This window comes from Brachyistius frenatus, unplaced genomic scaffold (assembly GCF_029030835.1).
Source record: "Brachyistius frenatus isolate BFR_SWC_R1_liver_20210118 unplaced genomic scaffold, ASM2903083v1 Contig_95, whole genome shotgun sequence".
In the NCBI taxonomy this organism is placed as follows: Eukaryota; Metazoa; Chordata; class Actinopteri; family Embiotocidae; genus Brachyistius; species Brachyistius frenatus.
The window spans coordinates 1,387,992-1,407,635 of record NW_027210694.1 but is presented as its reverse complement, the minus strand read 5'-3'; the positions used below and the strand labels follow the sequence as shown (position 1 = coordinate 1,407,635).

Sequence of the window (19,644 nt, the reverse complement as noted above, 5' to 3'; positions counted from 1 at the left end):
CCAAAAAAACAACAACCTGTAACAAAGAATTTGGTTCTTTTAAATGTTTTCTCACATCGCACCAAACTTTGATCCATTACAATTAGAACACCGGGCTGCCTGTAGATTTTAGTTTACATTGTCAGAGTATATACAGATGGGAAGAGATTTAGACCATGAGATTCTTATTTATAAAAAAATAAATAAAAAAAAGTATTATTTGTTGAAAAATAAAACAAAATGGACCTCAGCTGTGCAGCCAAGAAATATACAGTAACTTTGGGCATTTTAACCTCCTGGAACAAGAGAAAAGTACAACAGAGACAAATAAAGCCTTGCTTTTCTATTAAAATAACCACACATCAGGGGTAGAGGGAACACATTTTTATAACAACATGCCTTTATTAACCTTGTTAAAACAAGATACCCCACTACATGAAAATGGATGTTTGTCCCGAATAGATACTGTAAGTTATTGGGAATTGGTCTAAATTTGAATCTTAAAAGACACGATGCGATGCACGGCAACAAATATTTAATATGACGTAAGAGTTACTACACATCCTCCACTGACAGTAAAAAAGAAATAAAAAATAATAATCATTGATTTTCACGCGAAGCAGAAAGTCAGTGGGCAGGTAAAGCGAACTTTGTAGTCCTGACAACGTGTTCCAGCAGGCTGCTCAGCAGTGATGCAGGCGAAGCCGTGAGTGGCGTCGTATCTGCAAAACACAGAACAAGCAAACTGTTAAAGGGGGCACGCCACCAGGTTTAGACATGGAAGTTTACTCATAACAAGGAGAAATACGACACAGGGAGCTTTCTAAAGCCTGGGAAAACATAACCCTGATGTCGTGGTACATTTTTAAATATGATCTCAGCTTAGGTTTGGAGGCTACAATCCCCCAAGTTTAAGGAGGTGCGATATTCAAATTCTGGAGAACTCATTTTAAGGAAGAAAAATGATTCACTTCCTGAACAACAGACAGGCAGGTTTGTATCACTTTCATATCTGTCTGTTGAATATCAAGCTACAGACAGCAGATGGTAAAATTAGCTGGGCATAAAGACCCATCTGTTGTCAACGAAGTGAGGAAGTGCTTTTCCCAAAACAATTTATTTTACACTGGAGTAAATAAAAATGTAAATCAATGCTTCTTCCAGCTGGTGTTGATTCAGTTGAGTTGAGTGAATAGCTAGGATTTATATGTCATTACTTTCGGTACATTTTATTTCCTCTTCACAGCCCGATCGGTCACATTTTTTTCTTGTCGCTGCAGACACACTATGCCTTTTGTTTGTCTTATCAAGGATTCGGTAGCGCCGTCGTCTCTGCCACAACTCACATCTGAAAGAAGTCGCCGGTCTTGTGTGCAGGGACACCAGACACAGTCATGGCCTCGATGGCCACAGGCTGGGAGCAGACCTGACTGGGATACAGCATCTGCAGCTGGAGGAGGGTCTCGTAGTCCCCCCGCCCGGTGGGGTTGTCCATGTCAAACCAGCGGGTTCTGCAGCCTGCCAAATAGTGAGAAACATTAAACAGTTCCAGGTATAGCTTGTTATTCCCAAATTATATTTTAGTTTTAGGGTGTTTTTTTTTTACAAGTTAATACATGTCCAAGGCTCAGATGTATCTTGTATTTTATAGTTCCCGAGACTTTGAATTTTAGGGCAGAAAGGACAAAAGGATAGAAATCAGTATTTTTGAAGACAAAATGTATTTCTGTAAAAAATTGAATCCTGTTTGCACGAAAACTTACCCTGACAGAAATCCGAGGGGCAGGTCAGTATCACCTGGTAATCCTCACATTGTTTACTCTTCTGTTTTTCATTGATGCATGCAAATCCAAAATTAACATCATAGCTGGAATTTAAAAATAAAAAAAGAACTGGACATAGTATTGATTACGAAATGCTTCTGAAAACCAAGTCCAATCTAAGCCCGTATGTTTGATAACAGAGAAACAAGCTTACGAGAGGAAGGTGTCCCCCGTGTGTCGGGCTGATATTCCGCTCGTCGTCTTGGCCTCGATGCTGATTGGGTTTCCACAGACTTGACCGGGAAAGGTTTTCATGAGCTGAAGTATGGACTCCACGTCACCCTCGTCTGTCGCGTTGTCACCGCTCAACCACTGCGTTCGACACTGCTCGGACACTGAGATGCAAATGGGACGCAAGTTTGAAAAACTGGTTATATATGGATGGATACGTGTAGAACATAACATCGAGTGTAAACTAGACTCCCCAATACACTTAAATATTCATCTTTTTTTCCCTAAACACACTTTTCCTAACTATCCCAGTTAGGCCTGTCACAATTATTATATAAAGATTATTTGAGCCGAGTAAATATTTTGTGTAATTGCTCGAATCGTTTCCATTCGTCTCTACAAAAATTAGCTAGAAACCAACAGAAACGTCACGTTTCCATCACTAGTTTTCCACCCTTTGAGGTTTAACTGGTGCTCTTTCAACGACATCGTCTCATTCTTCTGCTATGATTTAATTAGTGAAGAATTAGCGCCACCATAGTGCATTGTTCTTCTTACTGGTACCCGTCATTGTTTGTTTACAAAACCTGAAAGGCAGAGAGAAATGTATTTATTATTTATATGTTCCATTGTTCAATGCCAAAAAAATGTCTCATGTGCTTCATGAGGTGTATGCGTATTATTGTAGTAGTATTGATAAGGTCTTTACTATAATAGAGGCATGAAATCAACAGAAACAGATCATTGAATTGTAAATCAAAATAATTTGTATGACAATTGATCATCGACAAAAATGGCATAACAATAAAAGATTTCATGCCAGCATGCACTAGATGCACCCTGGACAGTTTGCCCCTCTGTGACAGGTCACTCACATACGTGTGTGGACACTTCACCGTTTCCACCTGATCTAACTTGTATGTGTTTGAATATTTGAGGAGGAAATAATAATTAAAAAAAGAAGATAAATATACCTTGACAGAACTCTTTTGGACACGTAAACCTCACTTTGTAATCCTCACAGGTCCTCCTTCCCTGGTCCGCGTTTACACAGGCAAACCCATAGGTGGCATCATAACTGCAAGACATTAAGAAGGTGAGGTCAAAAGCGAGGCCTGTACACCCAACCTCTTCAGGTAGTTTAATCGTTTTCCATTTTAGCTGGTGTTTTTAATCTCACATTAAAACATTATCAGACGCGTTGGACGCAGGTTCCCCGGAGACGGTCTGGACCTCGATGGCTATCGGCTGAGGGCAGATATCTCTCGGATAAATGCTCAGGAGGTCACCGAGGACCTCATAGTCTCCGTTCCCTGTCGGGTCATCGTGATCGAACCAGCCCGTCCTGCACTCTGTGACTCAAACAAACGCATGTACAGTCGAAATGAAAGAGAAGCAACCCTTAAATTAAAGTTAGATCGACGTTCAGTGTTTTGCAAAACAAACCTGAGCAGAAGTTTCCAGTGCAGGTGAACTTGACCTTGTAATCCTCACAGTGACTCAATTTCTGCTCCGAGTTGAGGCATAAAAGGCCTTCTGACGCACTGAATCTGCAAAGCACAACCGTCCCATCTGTATGTTACACTCGGCTTCAGTTCAGCGCCGTATCTTTGGGAACACGATATATGTGTGGGGGTGCTGTGGGGTCGTCGCAGTATATGCGAGTAAAGGGGGGGAAGGTACCACCATCAACCATGAAGAAGAGCTGTATAAATTAAGGGTGGGCAATATGGCCCTAAAATAGTACCACAGTATTTTGGGGGTATTTCTGCAATAACGAATGTTTTTTTGTTGACATGACAAAACACTTAATAGTATTTAATTATTCATATCAAGAAGATACAATTGCAACAAAGACGTGTTGTAGTTTTATATGTCAGCATAAATGTTGACATATAACCTTGACATTTTTAGTAAAACTAAATCAAAATGATCTTTCGGTTCTATAGTTTTGTGAACAACAACAGCCATGCTTGGTAGCGCGCGACATATGTCATACACTGTGTAATGGTACGATGTCATTACGTTAACAAGTTCGAATTGTAGGCCGTACTTTGATGAACGTACAATATTTGTCTATGAAAGAGACAATAGTCATGTCAGAAAACATACACATGTAGGCTACAGCGTAGCCGCTACTGAAAGCCAGATGGGAGACACTGAGCGTTGATTTCAAAACAGAAACCAACAACACTATTATTTTGTCATCAAGCAGTCCAAAGTCTTGACAGCAAGAAAACACTATGTACACACAAACATAAAACAACAGCGAAGCGCTGGCTGTTGGAAAAGCCAGATTTACACAATCTCTAAATGATAAGACCACAACCATTGACCCAGTTAGTATTCACAGGCAAAGCAAGAGCACCACGCAAACAGTTAATAGGCTAATGTGCATAGTGTAGAGTGTCATTTTACTTTCTAATCATGTTATTTATTGTATTTAATGCCTTTAAACCAAAATATTTCCACCCATCATAGAGAAATGTTTGTTAATGGAAGCTGGCCAACACTTTTCCTGTAGTTTTATAAGACAGCAGTATCTTCAGTCTGGCTGTAAAACTGAGCCTCTCAAAGGCGGTCCAGAACGCCCCCGCCTGCAGGCCTCACGTGATTTAGGTAAAGTACCTTTGAAATTCAGTTGTGTATGAAATTCGCCGCAGGAGCTTCAGTTTAATGTTTCAATACGTTATCAGCTGCAGTTGCAGACTAACAGTCCATTATGAAAAAAAAAAAAATCCAGAGACGATTTATGTCACGGCATACAAACTTTAGCGCCACAGCAGTCTAAACTTTCTCTGCCCTTCCTGCGTCAAACACCTGAGGAGACCTTCTTACCTGTATACCTGAGCTCTACAGCGACACCCAGAGGACACACAGTGAATAACAGCTATATTTGGGTTATTCCTGGAACATATCAAATAAACGTCCCTTGTTGTATCTTCATCTCCTCATTGCACCTTTGTACTGGTAGGATTTCCGTCCTCTTCTTCCTGCTCTTTTACTGGCAGACAGTTGTTCACTTACTTACTCGTGTCTGTTGCAGGTCCTGCCTTCAATTGATTTTGATCTAGGTTAAGCTGTTTTTAATGGATTTGTACAGATATCCAAAATTTGCTTTTGAGTCCTACTGTGCTCTGCTGTTGTGCTTATTTTGCCTTCGTGAGACCTTTGACCTGTTTCTGACCTTAACTATGATTTCCAACTGGACTGAAAGCCTGGAAACGAACATCCACTATCAACCCTTTCTGTATGAAAATATGTTTGCCAGGCTAAGATAAGTTGAACACAACCTTTTCAGTTATTATTTATTAAATTTATAGTTGTGGACATACCGGTTGTTGATAATCCCAAAGGTTTAAACAATTTTCTCTTTTCAGAGGAGTAAATAAATAGTATTTATTTGGTCAATATGCTCTCATCATGACAACTTAAACTGTATATTGGACAAATATTTTGGTATTATTGAATTTATAGTTATGTATACAGAGCCCTGTGAGCATTTTGCATATCTCCCAAAAATTGTTTGGGCTCTGCACAAGTGAAACATATGTGGTCCCTGAAGAACGAAATGAGACAGTTGTCCTGGATAAGTCCACTAAACATCTACATTTCAACACCAGATGGTCGTGTTATCATGCACTATACAGAAGCTTTCTAATCAGAGTTGTAAATCTTATGTCTTTACGTGTGGAAGGAGTTCCTGCTGTGCTGCGACTTGATGCCAGAAACAGTCCGAGCCTCCATGTCCACTGGGTTGGAGCAGATCCTCGTCGAGTGCTTCCTTCGCAGGTCGGTCAAGAGCTCCGAGTCCCCCTCAGAGGAAACATCTCCGTCATCAAACCAGGTTGTCTGACAGGCTGCAGAAAGAGAAAATTGTATCGAGGCTATTTGCTGCGAATTGTTGCTTCATTCGTTCAGTAGATTCAGAAAAATAGTGCGGGACTTACTTTCTAATGTAGTAGCAAATAAGTGCAAGTCTGCAGGAAGAAAAAGTCAATGATAAATTAAATATGTTTCTGATAAATGATTGTGTGTATGAAAATAATGAAAAAAAATGAAGAGAGCATTAATTTTATTACCTGACACGAAAAGACACCAAACTGCCAAACTCTAAAACGACAAATTTAAAGAAAAACATTTGAAAATTAACTAGGACCCACCAAAATTAAATGAACCCACAAAATATATTAAAAAAAAAAATAAAAAATCTAAGTTACCTTAATGGCCAACATGATTTTCTATCCAACAATCTGCAGGAGAAGAAAAAAAAAAAAAAAAAACACACAAAAAATCGATTAAACTACATGTACTTAAATTCTTCAATTCATTCAAAGTTCTTTTACTCACAAAGTTGTATTTCATGTGAAGAAGCGTCTGGTCGAATGGATGCATGGGGGAAGTGTAACATGGGTATAGCATGGTTAAAGAGAAAGCAGAGGCATGTCCTGTTCCACCTCATCATCAGCTTTTGATTTGACAATAGGTTTGGTGCCCTGAGGTCTCGTGGTGTTTGTATTTCTCCTCCTCCCACTGAGGTTGAGCACAATATTGTTCCTCAGTAATCCGTCACGTCATGAAGCAGCAACATCATCTCGCCACGTAAACTCGTATTTCTACCCGAGTCTCGATGAAGTTTGATTTAATGTTAGTGGGATTTGCTATAACAAAAACGGCATCAGTTCTTTAAGACTGACAACACGTCATTATAATATTGATCAGTGAATTATGGTCTATATTTATATAAAACGGCACTGGTCTGAGATGTGTCTGCTTAATTTTAAAGAAGCTCTTGCATTAATGTATAAAAAAAAATTAAGTTTAGTTTCTTAGTGACAAAAAAACTACTTTCCTTTGTTAATGTTCTACACTTGATATCATATCAAAATACTATTAAAAAGCTTTTAAGCATTACTATCAACAGGATACTAATCACCTGTGTCACCATGGTGTCCTAATTTATTATTTATTTCACATCAAAACCAGTTTTAAACAACAGGACTAATTTTGCCAGTGTCATTGTTCTGTAAAAGACGTATAGTGTATCCATAAACATACATGTATATTAAAAGTATGTATGAAAGACTCATTCCTTCTGCTCATACAGGCCATAAAAACAAATAGCGGAATAAAAAAAAAAAAAATGAGACTTCAACTAACTCAAACTTCTGGCACCTCATAAGTTGTACAAAGAAAGAAAGCCCTTCACAGTGCTGAATCGTTTTTTTCTTTTTCTTTTAAATCTTTATTAATTTTGCAAATACTTTAGACAGAAAAGGAGAACAGGACTACACCCCAGAAGTTGGGATATACAGGATATTACATTCAGTTGTGTGTCGCTTGAAGGTAGTGTAAATGACAAACTGCCACTCAATACAGAAATTACAAATACATCGAACACACACACACACACGTCACTCTGAGGAGGTATGGTATAAAGATAGATTCAAACAGAGACAAAAGATCCCCAAAACAACAACCACAATAACGACAACTAAAAACTAACTAAACTAAACGAAACTAAAAACTAAAAAACTAATAATAGAAATGAAGACAAAAAAAAAAAATTGTATATAGAAATAAATAAAAGAAAAAAGAAAAAGGGAGGTGGGGATGGGGCAAGCGCATCCACCCGACTTTTTAGGAAGTTGTAAGATTGCTTCCTTAATGCGAGGGGGTTTATTAACCCACAGAAATGAGGAGCTAGTCTGATCTAGTTGGCGAAAAAAAAAAAAATTTCATAAAGATTGGAATATGTTGAAACAAATATAGGAATTTGGGAAGAATGACCATTTTTATGAGGTTGACACAGCCAATGAGGGACAGAGTATTTTCCGAATTTGAGTAGAATATCTTTGACAACTGAAAGGGATGAGGCAGGATTGGAGACATGTAACAAGAGGTCATCTGCATATAGTAGCAGTTTGTGTGTGATTCCCACCCTGGAAATGTCCTCGAACAGAAGGGGCGAGAGGGGACACCTTGTCTGGTGCCGCGGCATGAAGCGAAAGGGCGGGATTTTACACCGTTAGTGAGGATGGAAGCAGTCTGAGAGTTACAGAGCAACTCGATCCAGGGCTATAAAGTCTGAGCTAAAGCCAAATCTTCCCAAAACGTAGTATAGATACTTCCATTCGACCCTGTCGAAAGCCTTCCCGGCATCTAAAAATGATATTGCCTCAGTGGTGTCACAGTTTGGGGAGCTGATGATGTTAAGCAGCCGCCTAGTGTTAAATGAGGAACTCCGTCCTGCCATGAAGCCCGTTTGGTCTGCAGAGATAAGAGATGGTAGAGATTTCTGCAGACGTGTAGCTATAACCTCAGCGAAGATCTTCTGGTCTACGTTCAGAAGGGATATGGGCCTGTACTGGTTGCATAATAAGAGGGTCTTTGTCCTTTTTCAGTGAGATTCAAATGGTGGCAACAACAAACAAACAAACAAACAAACAAAAAACAATCCCCATAAAATAAAAATAAGGAAACAGTAACAATTCCCAAATCCTCTAAGGCTTCCTGTTTTTAATAATACTACCTGTGTCTTTGGTCACAATTACCTTAGTTCACAGTGTTACCCCTTAGCAGGTGCAGGCATAGATTATAAACAAAATATTAGAATATAAAAAAAAAAAAAAAGAATCAAAGTATTTGATTTGATTTGATTTTGATTTTATACACTTTATTAATCCCCGAGGGGAAATTTCTTCACTACAGCAGGGGGGCTCTCAGGGGGGAGATGCTGCAGCAGGCTGCCACTAGCGCGGCGCCAGGTAACCTGACCTGAGGTGCATGTTTTTGGATATCATAAGATGCTACAGTGATTAACGGTTTAATAACAACTATGTAAAGTAATAACAGTGTAGAAAGAAAGAAAAAAAAAACCTGCTTAAATCAGAGCTAAAGTTTGGAGGGCAAGTTGCCTCTAATAGTGCAAAACGTAAGATAAGTAAAGTGGACCAGGGAGTCAACCGGACATCGTCCTATCTGGTCGGGCAGGCCCACGCCGGTGCGTCTAGCCGAGATAAACAACGCCATGTCCGGTCCAAAACAACTATGCGGAACCAAGCGAGTCACTGGTAGTAAAACTTTGATAGCATGAAGACATTGTCTTGAGTTACAACCCGTGAAAACCGAACACGATGATAAATAACAGAACTCTTACCGACGTAGCCGGACCTGATTGAGTGTAACAAACGCTTAACTTTAACCGGGTAACGAGCTGCTCCAGCGAGTCGAGTTGGCGTTGGTGCATTTGAAGGACAGTACCTGCCTTTACGCAAGCTGTTAATGTACCTTTTGGGTCGAAGAAGACTTATCATTGAAAAAGTTACGGGAGAGTGCGACGCGTGCTTCTACTCCCTCCCCCCCACGCCACCCTCCACCGGAAGTCCCTCTTCTTCCTCTTCTTCTTCTTCTAAACGTCACGTGCACACCGAATCTGCAGATTTAAAAGGTTTTAACTATCTTTCATTAGCTACTGACTCAAAAAAAGTCAACCATTGTCATGCTTCTCGACTCATCTCTCACCTTGAGCATCGTGGTGTTAAAGCACTTCTTCAGGTCTTACTTGCCCGACAGATTTATCTTTCAGCCTTGGGCGCTTCATCATTGTGGCGTTCCTCAAGGTTCTATTCTGGGACCAATCCCGTTCTCCCTTCAGAGGCTCCCCTTCGTGTCCATCCTTAGAAAATATGGCATCTTGTTCCGCTGTTATGCAGATGTTACTCAAATTTACATTGATTTGGAAAGATTCAAACTGTAAACCAATGTTGGAAGGACGTTGACACTCGGATGGCCTTACATTTTTTTTAAACTTTAATGAAAATAAAACTGAAGACTTGATATTTGGACCCGGAGCTCCCTGTGATGCCTCCAAATGTACTGATATAACCCAGTGTAAAAAAAAATAAAAAAAAAATCTAGTTGTGATTTCGATTTGGAAAAACAGATAAACACAGTGATCAAATCTTAACTTTTTCCAAAAATGTCTATCAACATTACAGTCTATTAAAAATAGGTTGTCCTACTTGTCATGAAGCTATATAATGTATTACTGAGCCATTGACCAACATATTAAACCCTCCAATACAGCAGTCTGTGGCGTGAAGAGAACATGTGATACTCCCTGGTGAAAGTTAAGACCTCAACCCTTCACGGTTTGAAGGCAGGTGCAGTTAATTATTATCCCTGAGGTTAACCAAGAAAGAAAGAACAACGTGAACACAAATTTCCTATATTGACTAGATAGCCTTTGTTACAAATTTGCTTAAAGGGGCCACCAAATAGATTCAGCCCCGAATGTGGAATAAGAATTAATTTATAACCTATAATCTACAATGAAGCTCAGACAATAAATCAACTAAAAAAAAGGATTTAAACACGTCACTGTTTTCTGTGACTAAACTCAAAGTCTCACTGTCATTCATTTGTAAAGATCAGTGTCTTCACCCAAACTGTCCCTGTTGTGCTTTGGGCTGTTAAACTGTATCCGCACACTGAGCTTTGACCGATTGAGTTTCTGTAGATAACAATTGAGTTGTTGGCCAAATGCTGTTAAATCTCCCTGAAAGAAAAGTATAAAGTAACCAGGATCAGTGTAGTATAACTGCTGTCTGCATGACACGGTGACACAGCACACCCACAGCCAACACAGTGATGCATTTTTGACAAGATATGACCACGGGGCTTCACTGTGACAAAAGAGATATGATATTAGTTTTGTGAATTTCCCAAGTGGTGCAGCAGTATTATGTTCAAACTGTTCTTTATTTTGAATCATGTGCTAAATGTCAGCTGCATTTCTGATGGTATCGTATTCATATTGTGAATTGTTTTCAGTATTTTTTAGATGAAACAAAGACACACATTATACACAAATTTCTTTTGGAAGGGGGTACTAGCACTGTGAGGTATGAAGCAGTTTTAGATAAAAAAAAAAAAAAAAAAAAAAGGTACTGCAGTGATTTAGTAAAGCACTTCTGTAAAGTTTGTCTGTTTGCAAGACCGATTTTAAAAGGAATAGTCAAAATATTGTAACTCTATCGTTAAACAATTTCGTATTTGTTCTGATAAAAGAAAAAGGAAGCTTTCAAGCTATCAGAAAATGTGTCAAATAAGTCATACACATTTTCTATATAATGATCGTGCAAAATAGGTTTATTTATTTATTTCTAGATGGGACAATATGGAAAGAATAGTAACTTTAAACACTATAGTGAGAAGAAAGCCAATGCCTGTTAGTTACATCCTAAATTCTGACATGATTGAAATCCAAAAGGGAAGAGTAATGTTTATTGATTGTACATAATATTTATGGAGTTATTAATATGCACCACTGTTATTTCACTGTTTCCAAGGTAACTAACAAATAAAAGTAAGAGTCTGTAAGATGAGAAGACCGAACCCATGGGACAGATTTATTTTAGAAACCTAATTTGGGTGTAACCTCTTTTAGGGAATATTGGATATTGACCTAGTAAATAGCTGGTGTAATCAGGCTGTCTTCAGGGACCAGCTAAAGGCTCACTTTTACTACACAATGGATTTTTTTTTTTTTTTTTTTTTAAATGAAAATGGACGTGCATCGGTATAAATATAGGAATAATCTGAATGAAACAGAGCGGAGAAATACAGTGTAGAAAAAAGGAAACTCATGAGATTACAAATAGCACATGAATTTTGTTTTTAATTAAGAAACACCAAGGGCAAGGGGACCATGTTTTCAACAATGGAAATGGAACAGTCAGGTCATTCTGACATAAACAATTATCATCCGGTACACTTTCATTCATTTAATCGAGTTACTGTGTTTGCTTTTGTCTGCAATTCGGAAGTGAAACAGTAAAATGTAAAAAAAAAAAAAAAAAGAGGAAAAAAAAAAAAAAGAATTTTCAATCAACACTAAAAGTGCACCTTATATAATTTGTAATGGTGTAAAAAAAAAAAAAAAAGCAGCGTCGCTTTCTCGTCAACTTTGCATTTGGTGACAGTGTACAGTGTATAGATGAAAATCCAGTTTAAGAGCAGATACACAAAAGGCACCCAACAAGGGGCACACACACACACACTGTCTCTGCTTCCATGTCCTAAACTGGGACCACAACATTAACTCTTCTCAGCCTGCATGTTCAAGATGACATCATTCTGTGCATTCATGCATTTGAAGCCTAAGACTTTATTTTCATCGAGTGAGTAATAAGACCAGTTTTCATTCTTTTTGCCCGGGCAGCTCCGGTCAAACCTTTAATGGTGTGATTTCTGATGAACTTACCGGGCGGGCCCTCTTCAAACTCAAACACGAGGGGGAAAAAACATCGGGGTGTGGGAGGCAATACTCCATAACCGGAGAGAAAAAGAAAATAGCAAGCTTCTGTGAGTGCTCTAAACAGCAGAATCGAGTTTTGAAACAAAAGCACTGAAATGTTGTTGTTTTTTTAAACAAAACGTAAAATAAATAAAAATGAAGCAACTCTAAGTGAAATGATAGTGCTCATTTTAGGATATTAATACAAATATTTTAAGCTTACAAAAAAATGAAATGAAATAAAGTCAGGTTGGCGAACCCCAAAGTGATCATGCCGTTGTGGTTTCTGCGGTGTGGTCGACTAAAAACGAGCGAGCATGCTTTGTTAGAGTTGCACTTACAGATCACAGCACCTGCAGGAGGCTCCCACTGCATTCCCCCATGACACATGACCAGACACTAATCCCTCTGCAGAGCAAACAACCAACAGAACCACGGAGCCTTCAGAACTTTATAGCTTACCGAGGTGTCTCTAAAGCTACCAAGCCTGAAATGTAAAGTACAACCTTGAGGCAGTTCTGGGTCGACCCTCCTGAGGATATGGATGATGACACGCACACGCACACACACACACACACACACACACACACACAGTTTTGACTCTCCTGCGGGAAAGGACTGAAACATACACAACCAACTAATTTTACTTGGCGAACACGCTGTCACATTCTCAATTGATATCTACCTGGCTGGCAGATAGTTTCACACATAAAACAACATCCACACATAAAAAAAAAAAAAGACTGATTTCAACCTACCTATTTATTTATTTTTTTGAGATCTACTCAATCAAATAAGGCTGCGGAGGCAACAAAACGTGCCATATCGTCATTAAATCAACCTCAAATACCATGCATATCGACAAATGACAGTACTGTAGACTGTTTTAGATCTTCATCTATGTAACCAAATCACTAAAAAAGAACAACACCTCTACATATGACAGACAGGCATGTATCGTCGTGTCTGACATTAGCACCAAGGTTTTCTTTTTTTCCTGTAAAAACAAAAAGAAGAAAGAACAAATACAGACAGATGACACAACAGCAAAGCAAAGCAAAGCAAAAAAAAAAAAAAAAAAAAAAAAACCCGAGTTAAAGCAGTGCTTTGTAACATTTGCGGTTATTTGTTTGTATTCGGCGTCCTGAGTTGTGTACTGAAGCTGCATGTGACTGTGACCGTGTGCACTCGTCTCCCAACAGACTGTAAGCATGCTCGCGAAAAAAAAAAAAAAAAAAGTTCCTCTACAGAAGTGAAGAAAGAAAAGGCCTAAACGTCTTCAAGTATTAATACAGTTAGGCCTGTAAAAAGCCCCGGACACACAGTATTAGAACCCAGAATAAACTCTAGGAAAGTTGAAGAGCAGTTATGGTTAGTTTGCATGTTCTCCCCCACAAATATAATATATATATATATTCATATGTATATAAATAAAAATTCAGTGCTGTAAAAACATCTCCAACTCCATAGGATCTGACCCATCGTAGAAGGCCTAATATGTTTTACTCTTACTCTTCTCATGGCTAAAACTACTGCTGGAAGTATGTAAACTGTACTGGTTGTCCTGTGTTAATAGTCCTTCATTGAGAATACAACACTGAAGAAGAGAAGACTTGTTAATATCGTTTGAATTTTTCTGTCTATTTTTTGGTTTAACTGCACACAGAGAAACGTATCCTTTCGTGTCATCTTGTTTTTTTTTTTTTTTTTTTTTGGTAGCAGCAAAGCACCAAGTTTGTGTCAGGCTCTATGTGTGTAAGTCTCTCTGTGTGAGTCCGCTGTGTGTGTGTGTGTGTGTGTTTGTCTGACATCACTCCATAGTCTCTGTGTGTGTGTGTGTGTGTGTGTGTGCGTGCGCTTGTGTATGTGTGCGTGGTCTATGAAGAGCACGGCTGCACGTTGATGCCGTGGGCCGCGTGGGCTTGCAGGTCGATGGCCTGAGCCGGCTGCTGTCCCGGGCGAGCGTTCATCAGCGTCAGGTTCCTCACGCAGCCCGTCAATCCCGAAGAAAACTTCCCTCCCGTCATGGCAGACATGTTCGGGGCGCCCCCTGTCAAGTGAGAGGACACACACAAAATAACAAGCGCGGATAAAATTGCTCTCTCTGGACATTTGGACCGACAGGATGGACCGGAGGTAGCTTCTCTGATTTGGAAAAAAAAAAAAAAACCCCCCCCCCCAAAAAAATCATGTATCTAGGATTCAAATTAAAATTTTATACAGTCACCTGAAACTGACAAAATGGAGTAAAGGTTAGAAAAGTCCAAAAGTTAACTAAATATATGAGGGAATAACATTATTAGTAAAATAAATTATGATACAAATGAGTGTGAAAAGCAATATATGTCAAATATATTTATATGGAAAAAATATAAATTAAAAAAAATTGAAAACATGGCAGCTAAACACACAAAACTGCTGTTTCTACTGACATCTTGTGAGGACTTAAAGGTGAAGATAATGTTTTGGAGACGAAGCAGCGTTAGCTTGCTAAACTGGTTGCAAACTAAAATTCTTAAGCTACTGTTACTGAGTTTTGTACGGTAATGTAGCGACAGCACAATACAACCAACGAGAAACAAACCAACAAACAGTACAATACATTGTATAAGACATCATGTGCAACGGTTGAAAAAAAGTTAAACCCAAGCAGTCACGCTGTTTACTTTTTTTTCCCACACCTGATAGCGTAGTCGCCAAATTTGTATTTTGTTAATTCAACTTTTCATTATGTAATTGAGATCCTTTTTATCGGTGTATTCGATCGCATTTCTTTCTTATTGAAGCTTTTAAGACGTGTTGTTCTTTCTAGGCTCCGTACTTCCAGCCCACTCACCGAGGTATATACTGCCTTTGGTGTTCACCATCAGGCTTTTGCCTCTGGACTGTCCGTGTAACGTCGCTCCTCCGTCGATCTGGATGTATCCGTCTTTTCCAGTTCTGCAAGAAAACAGAAAATAATCAACTCCGGGTCTGAACACTGCCCTGACAGACGTGAGGAGTCAGGAAATATTTGACTCAACGTGTTGACAACAGACCTTTTTCACATGTTTCCAATAAATAAATCCTTCTGTGCTTTAACTGCTTTAACGACAAGTCAAAATGTCTTGTGTGTAAAGGTTGTATAGCTTAACTATAACTTCCAATGTGTTGCTTATACATGCATATAAAGTGTGAAACCAAAGCACCGCATGATATATTATATAATCATACCTGACAGCTGTGATCTTGTGCCATTTGCCATCATTGATGGACCTTCGGGATAAGATCTCTGCCTCTCCGCTGCCCAGCTGGTACCTAGATATGAAAGTACAAATCCTCATCTTTAAAAAAAAAAAAAAGCTCATCTCGATGTGAACAGAACTACAGAATTACTCCGCCGAGTCACCTGAAAACAAGGTGTCCGTTCTGCAGGCCGAGGCTGATGAAGTCCTTTCCTTTTCCATGTTCTCCCAGGTCCTGGAAATAAGCGCGTTAAGTCGTCAAAAGAGGAAGAGGATGTCGTGAGATCTCAGCACGATGAACTACTGACTACTCACGTTCCACAACATGTACTATAATAGCAAACATGAAGCAGTTCAGTGAGATCATTCCCAGCTCTAAGTGTGACATATAACCTTCCATGCAAGGTAACGATGACCGAAAAAATATCACGAAATTCATGCACATTTTACAATACAAACACAGATTCTTTTCAAACCTCACGGTTCTCCAGAAGTATCTTCTTTTTTTTTTTTTTTTTTTTTTTAAACATATGGCAAAAAAAAACAAACGAGGAGGGTCTTGTGTTGGAGTGGATACCTTTTTACCAGCATGCACCCTTCGCAAATTGCGTGCGCCATTGGTCTCCTGAGGAAAATTGAGGGTGAGTTAGAGAAGCAACATGCATTTATTTAGTGGTGTCAGATAGAGGCAGGCTCGCAGCCAGCATGCCCGACAGTGTCACAGCGTCAGCGGCACGGTTATGGATGTTACAGTGTGATGATGAGTGCTGCTCGACAACAAGAACTGACGTGAGAGAAGTATTGCGTCAGTGATGTATTATTGTGGACACGTGAGTCCGTAACTGACAGCGAATGTTATGCAAATATAAGTAAGTGTCACTTGATTACAGATGAGGTCATGTTGATGATTAAGAGTAGCTGGGTAGTTCAGTTAGTGTGAGGATGATGAGGGGTGAAGGTGAAGTATGTGAGTATCAGGCATGGCTCGGTCCAGTTCACAGGACCGGGACCAGGACCAGGACTCACCACTCCCTGCCACAGGATCAAACCCTCAGAGGAGCCGGTGTTGATCTCCATTTCGATTGTCTCTGGTGAGTCATGGGCACTAAAACGGATAAAATAACATCACAATCATTCTCATATTACGCAAACTGTGAGAGTGAAACTGTGTATAAAAGTACCAAAATGCCAGTTACCTTCTTGGGAAAATGGATTTAGGGAGGGCGATGTATCCCCCGTTGTGGAAATGAGCTGCATACTGATAGGGTGAATCTATAAAAAATAAAACAAATAAAAAAAAACAGTAAAATGTATATGTAGTCAAGTAGTAGTTAGGTTGTTTCATTCCTCACTGTTATGACGCCCTCCAGTGGTGAAAGTAGGGAAGAAACCCTGGTGAGACAGGCCCGGTTAGAGACAACATTTACAGACAAAGAGAGGTACCTTGCAGAGTATTTCATTTGTTAATGACACTTAAAGTGAGACTGTGTAACTAAATAACATAAATACATAAGGCCATGTGTTCAAATAAAAATGCTCACCTGGCTACTGTCTAATTAGTTTTGTATAAACAGTAGCTTCTTCTGTTCGCTGACCTGATTTTCATACGTCTATCCAACTTATAACACAAGAATATAGAATATAAAGTGCAGGTTACTGGTTAGTCCTTTAGCATGTGAAGGTCTAAACAATATACCAACATAAATGAGGTCAGACCAGATCTAATGTAGCAGCAAAACCTTAGCGTACTGAAATATGTGTTTTACTGCTGAAGAATTCTTTATTTCTTGTATTCGCTCAAAAGTTACACAGTCTCACTTTTAACACACAGATGGAATAAAATATGGTGCTAGACCTCAAAATCTGACCAGAATCAATCGATACACAAATGCTGCCATTTCAAAAACAAGAACCAACAAAAATCCTCAGTAGAACAAAAGTCCATGATGCAGACTCACTTCACAGCCCTCACCAACACAGCGACACATCCATCACATGAAGCGCAGGGTATATGCTTGAAATACATCCGAACTCAGCCCAACAACAACAACAACCATGACACTGTACTTTCAGCAGCCACTTTAAGTTGTTAGTAACAGCACAGATGTGTGGATGTGGACGAGGACAGTTTCAGAGAGAAAAAACAGGTGGTTTTGTCTTCTTTTTTTTTTTTTTTTTAGGTTGAACAGACAGGCAGTTTTGAAGTTTACAGAAACAAGATTGTACGTTGTGAGTAACCATCTTACAGGCATTGACATGACGACAGGAAGAAAAGATAAACAAGGGGAATTCCACATTTTGACCATTTCCAGTCCAAAAACAGGCAGCATATCTCCGTTTATCTCCCGGCTGCAGCACCAACATCTTATCTTTTAGTTTAGATGCAGAATTCCCCTCTCCCAACTTTCCAATGGGAAAAAGTATGAGCCTCAGTTCCCGGTTGAGTACACGGTTGGGAGTTTGTGCGCGCATGTATACGTGTTAGGCAATAGACAGTTCAGGTTGAGCTCGGAAAGGACACGGGGGGGCCCCCTCAAAACTCAGACGGGAACCCTGTTAGTCACGGTCGTGTCAGGCAGACTGAATATTGAGATACTGTACCATTCGCCTCGCCAGCTTCCAAATTCCACGGGGCCTCGGGGAAGCTGGAGACCTGGCCTGTGTGCGCAGGATATAGCCGTGAGAGGGCAGGAGACACATGTAAGCATTTAGGGGTCACCCCACCGAGCATGCAGCGCAACGCTGGGAGTGAACTAGTCTGATGTCAGAGGGGCTTCATTTTGTGGAGAATGTGAGTCATGTGGGTTGTTTGCTTTGATGATGAGTGTCTTTAGGATACAGATGTATGCACTAAGTAACAAGTGTGTACTGAAATGACAATAAAAAATTTAAAAAAAAAAAAAACATTTCCCCTGCACATCCTGCTGCTTCTGACTCCGGTTTTGTTTCGGTAGTAGAAAACGCGGTTATTCTACCAGGTATCACTTACTGTCTTCGCAGTTGAGGCCCACGTGTCCGGGCGTACACGCACACTGGCCGTCGACGCAGCTGCCGCCGTTCTGGCACTGGAGGTCGCTCTGGCACACGTCTTTCACCACCTCGCAGCGCTCACCTGCGGGGGGGGGGGGTCATATACCAGTCAGGGGTCAAAGGTCAAGATCATTGGAGTTCACTCTTCTGCTCTTTACTGATTTTAACTGAAATATATCAATATTTTACCTGACTGCATGACAGGCCTGTCAATCAAACAGACACGTTCCCGGAAACATGGCTTTTCGAGGCTTATTTTGTAATTAACGACGAGTTTATTTTCAGATGGACCGCCAGAAAACGAATCAGAAGGGGCGACTTTAGCTCGCAAAACCAAAAAAACCTTGTGGGAAAAAATGTTTTGACTTTGATTTTCATGAGAGAAGTTGAATGGGAGTCTATGGAGCCAGAGGCTTTTTGGAGCCGACCTCTAGTGGCACTCGGTGGTATTGCAGATTCCGCATGGGCCTAATTTTTCTGACAGAGAAACCACGCCCACTTTTATATACAGTCCATATTTCTTATGCACCTACAGGTCGCATTTCCTCTCTTTTCCTTCAAGTACTGACCTTCAAATCCGTCCTTACACAGGCACTGGTACTCGTATTCAACACTGGACATGCAGTGACCTCCATTCAGGCATGGCCGGCGGTCACAGGGGCTGTTGTCCACACATTTGCTGATGGACCTGCTTTCCGTGAAGCTGTAGGACAGATCCACCTTCTTGTTGTTGATGGAAACCTACGCGGGCGGTGAAGACAGGTTTAAGTTCCAACAAAGTAAATAATATTAATAGCCTTTTTTGTTGCTGTTGGCAGAGAGAGATCTCACCTCTCCTACACAGCCATCGAACATTTCGCTGACGTTGGCAGGCTTCGGCAGGATGTCCTTGTTGGGGACTCCTCCCAGGTACATGGGGGTGTGGATGTTGAGGCCCTGGGCTTTGCCTGGAGACGTCTTCCTCTCCACCGGGCCTTGGTCGACCTTCAGGTGGCCGGCCTTCTTGTTCCGCTCGGCCACGACTCGGTGCCACTGGCCCAGAGAGACCGGCTCAGGGCTGCGGAGGATCGCCTGGCCTGGAAAAGAAGACACAGACACGCAGGTTTTTATTCCTCCT

At 40.2% G+C, this 19,644-nt stretch overlaps 2 protein-coding genes across 5 annotated transcripts in view; both read right to left on the bottom strand.

Annotated features, from left to right (window-relative positions):
• Positions 1-382: 382 nt before the first annotated feature.
• LOC138628138 (uncharacterized) lies at positions 383-9,005 on the bottom strand. Its single transcript, XM_069710978.1, has 9 exons — positions 8,945-9,005; positions 5,662-5,833; positions 3,420-3,523; positions 3,154-3,325; positions 2,948-3,051; positions 1,957-2,137; positions 1,743-1,846; positions 1,326-1,497; positions 383-701 (listed from the first exon to the last, which is right to left on the bottom strand). Exons 1-9 carry the CDS (start codon positions 9,003-9,005, stop codon positions 590-592), a joined length of 1,182 nt encoding a protein of 393 aa, XP_069567079.1. The 3' UTR covers positions 383-589.
• A 2,630-nt stretch (positions 9,006-11,635) lies between these two features.
• The window catches only part of hspg2 (heparan sulfate proteoglycan 2), a 95,407-nt gene continuing 87,398 nt past the window's right edge, over positions 11,636-19,644 (bottom strand). For 3 of the 4 annotated variants that reach the window (XM_069710856.1, XM_069710857.1, XM_069710858.1), the window contains 10 exons: positions 19,359-19,603; positions 19,097-19,268; positions 18,487-18,609; positions 18,099-18,155; positions 16,694-16,769; positions 16,524-16,602; positions 15,662-15,732; positions 15,487-15,570; positions 15,110-15,213; positions 11,636-14,323 (listed from right to left, as the gene is read on the bottom strand). In XM_069710856.1, coding sequence (XP_069566957.1) covers positions 14,151-14,323; positions 15,110-15,213; positions 15,487-15,570; positions 15,662-15,732; positions 16,524-16,602; positions 16,694-16,769; positions 18,099-18,155; positions 18,487-18,609; positions 19,097-19,268; positions 19,359-19,603 — 1,184 coding nt within the window. In that variant the 3' untranslated portion in view covers positions 11,636-14,150. Of the gene's footprint in view, positions 14,324-15,109; positions 15,214-15,486; positions 15,571-15,661; positions 15,733-16,074; positions 16,123-16,523; positions 16,603-16,693; positions 16,770-18,098; positions 18,156-18,486; positions 18,610-19,096; positions 19,269-19,358; positions 19,604-19,644 lie in introns of all 4 variants that reach the window. The other variant, XM_069710855.1, reaches the window with a different exon arrangement.

Bases quoted from the DNA above. Each gene is read 5' to 3' on its own strand.
- LOC138628138 (XM_069710978.1), bottom strand. From the start codon at position 9,005: ATGGCGTTGTTTATCTCGGCTAGACGCACCGGCGTGGGCCTGCCCGAC. The intron at 3,326-3,419 runs GTTTGTTTTGCA...TTTGAGTCACAG, and splicing joins CACTGGAAACTTCTGCTCAG to AGTGCAGGACGGGCTGGTTC. The intron at 2,138-2,947 runs GTATATTTATCT...TTTGCATCTCAG, and splicing joins TCCAAAAGAGTTCTGTCAAG to TGTCCGAGCAGTGTCGAACG.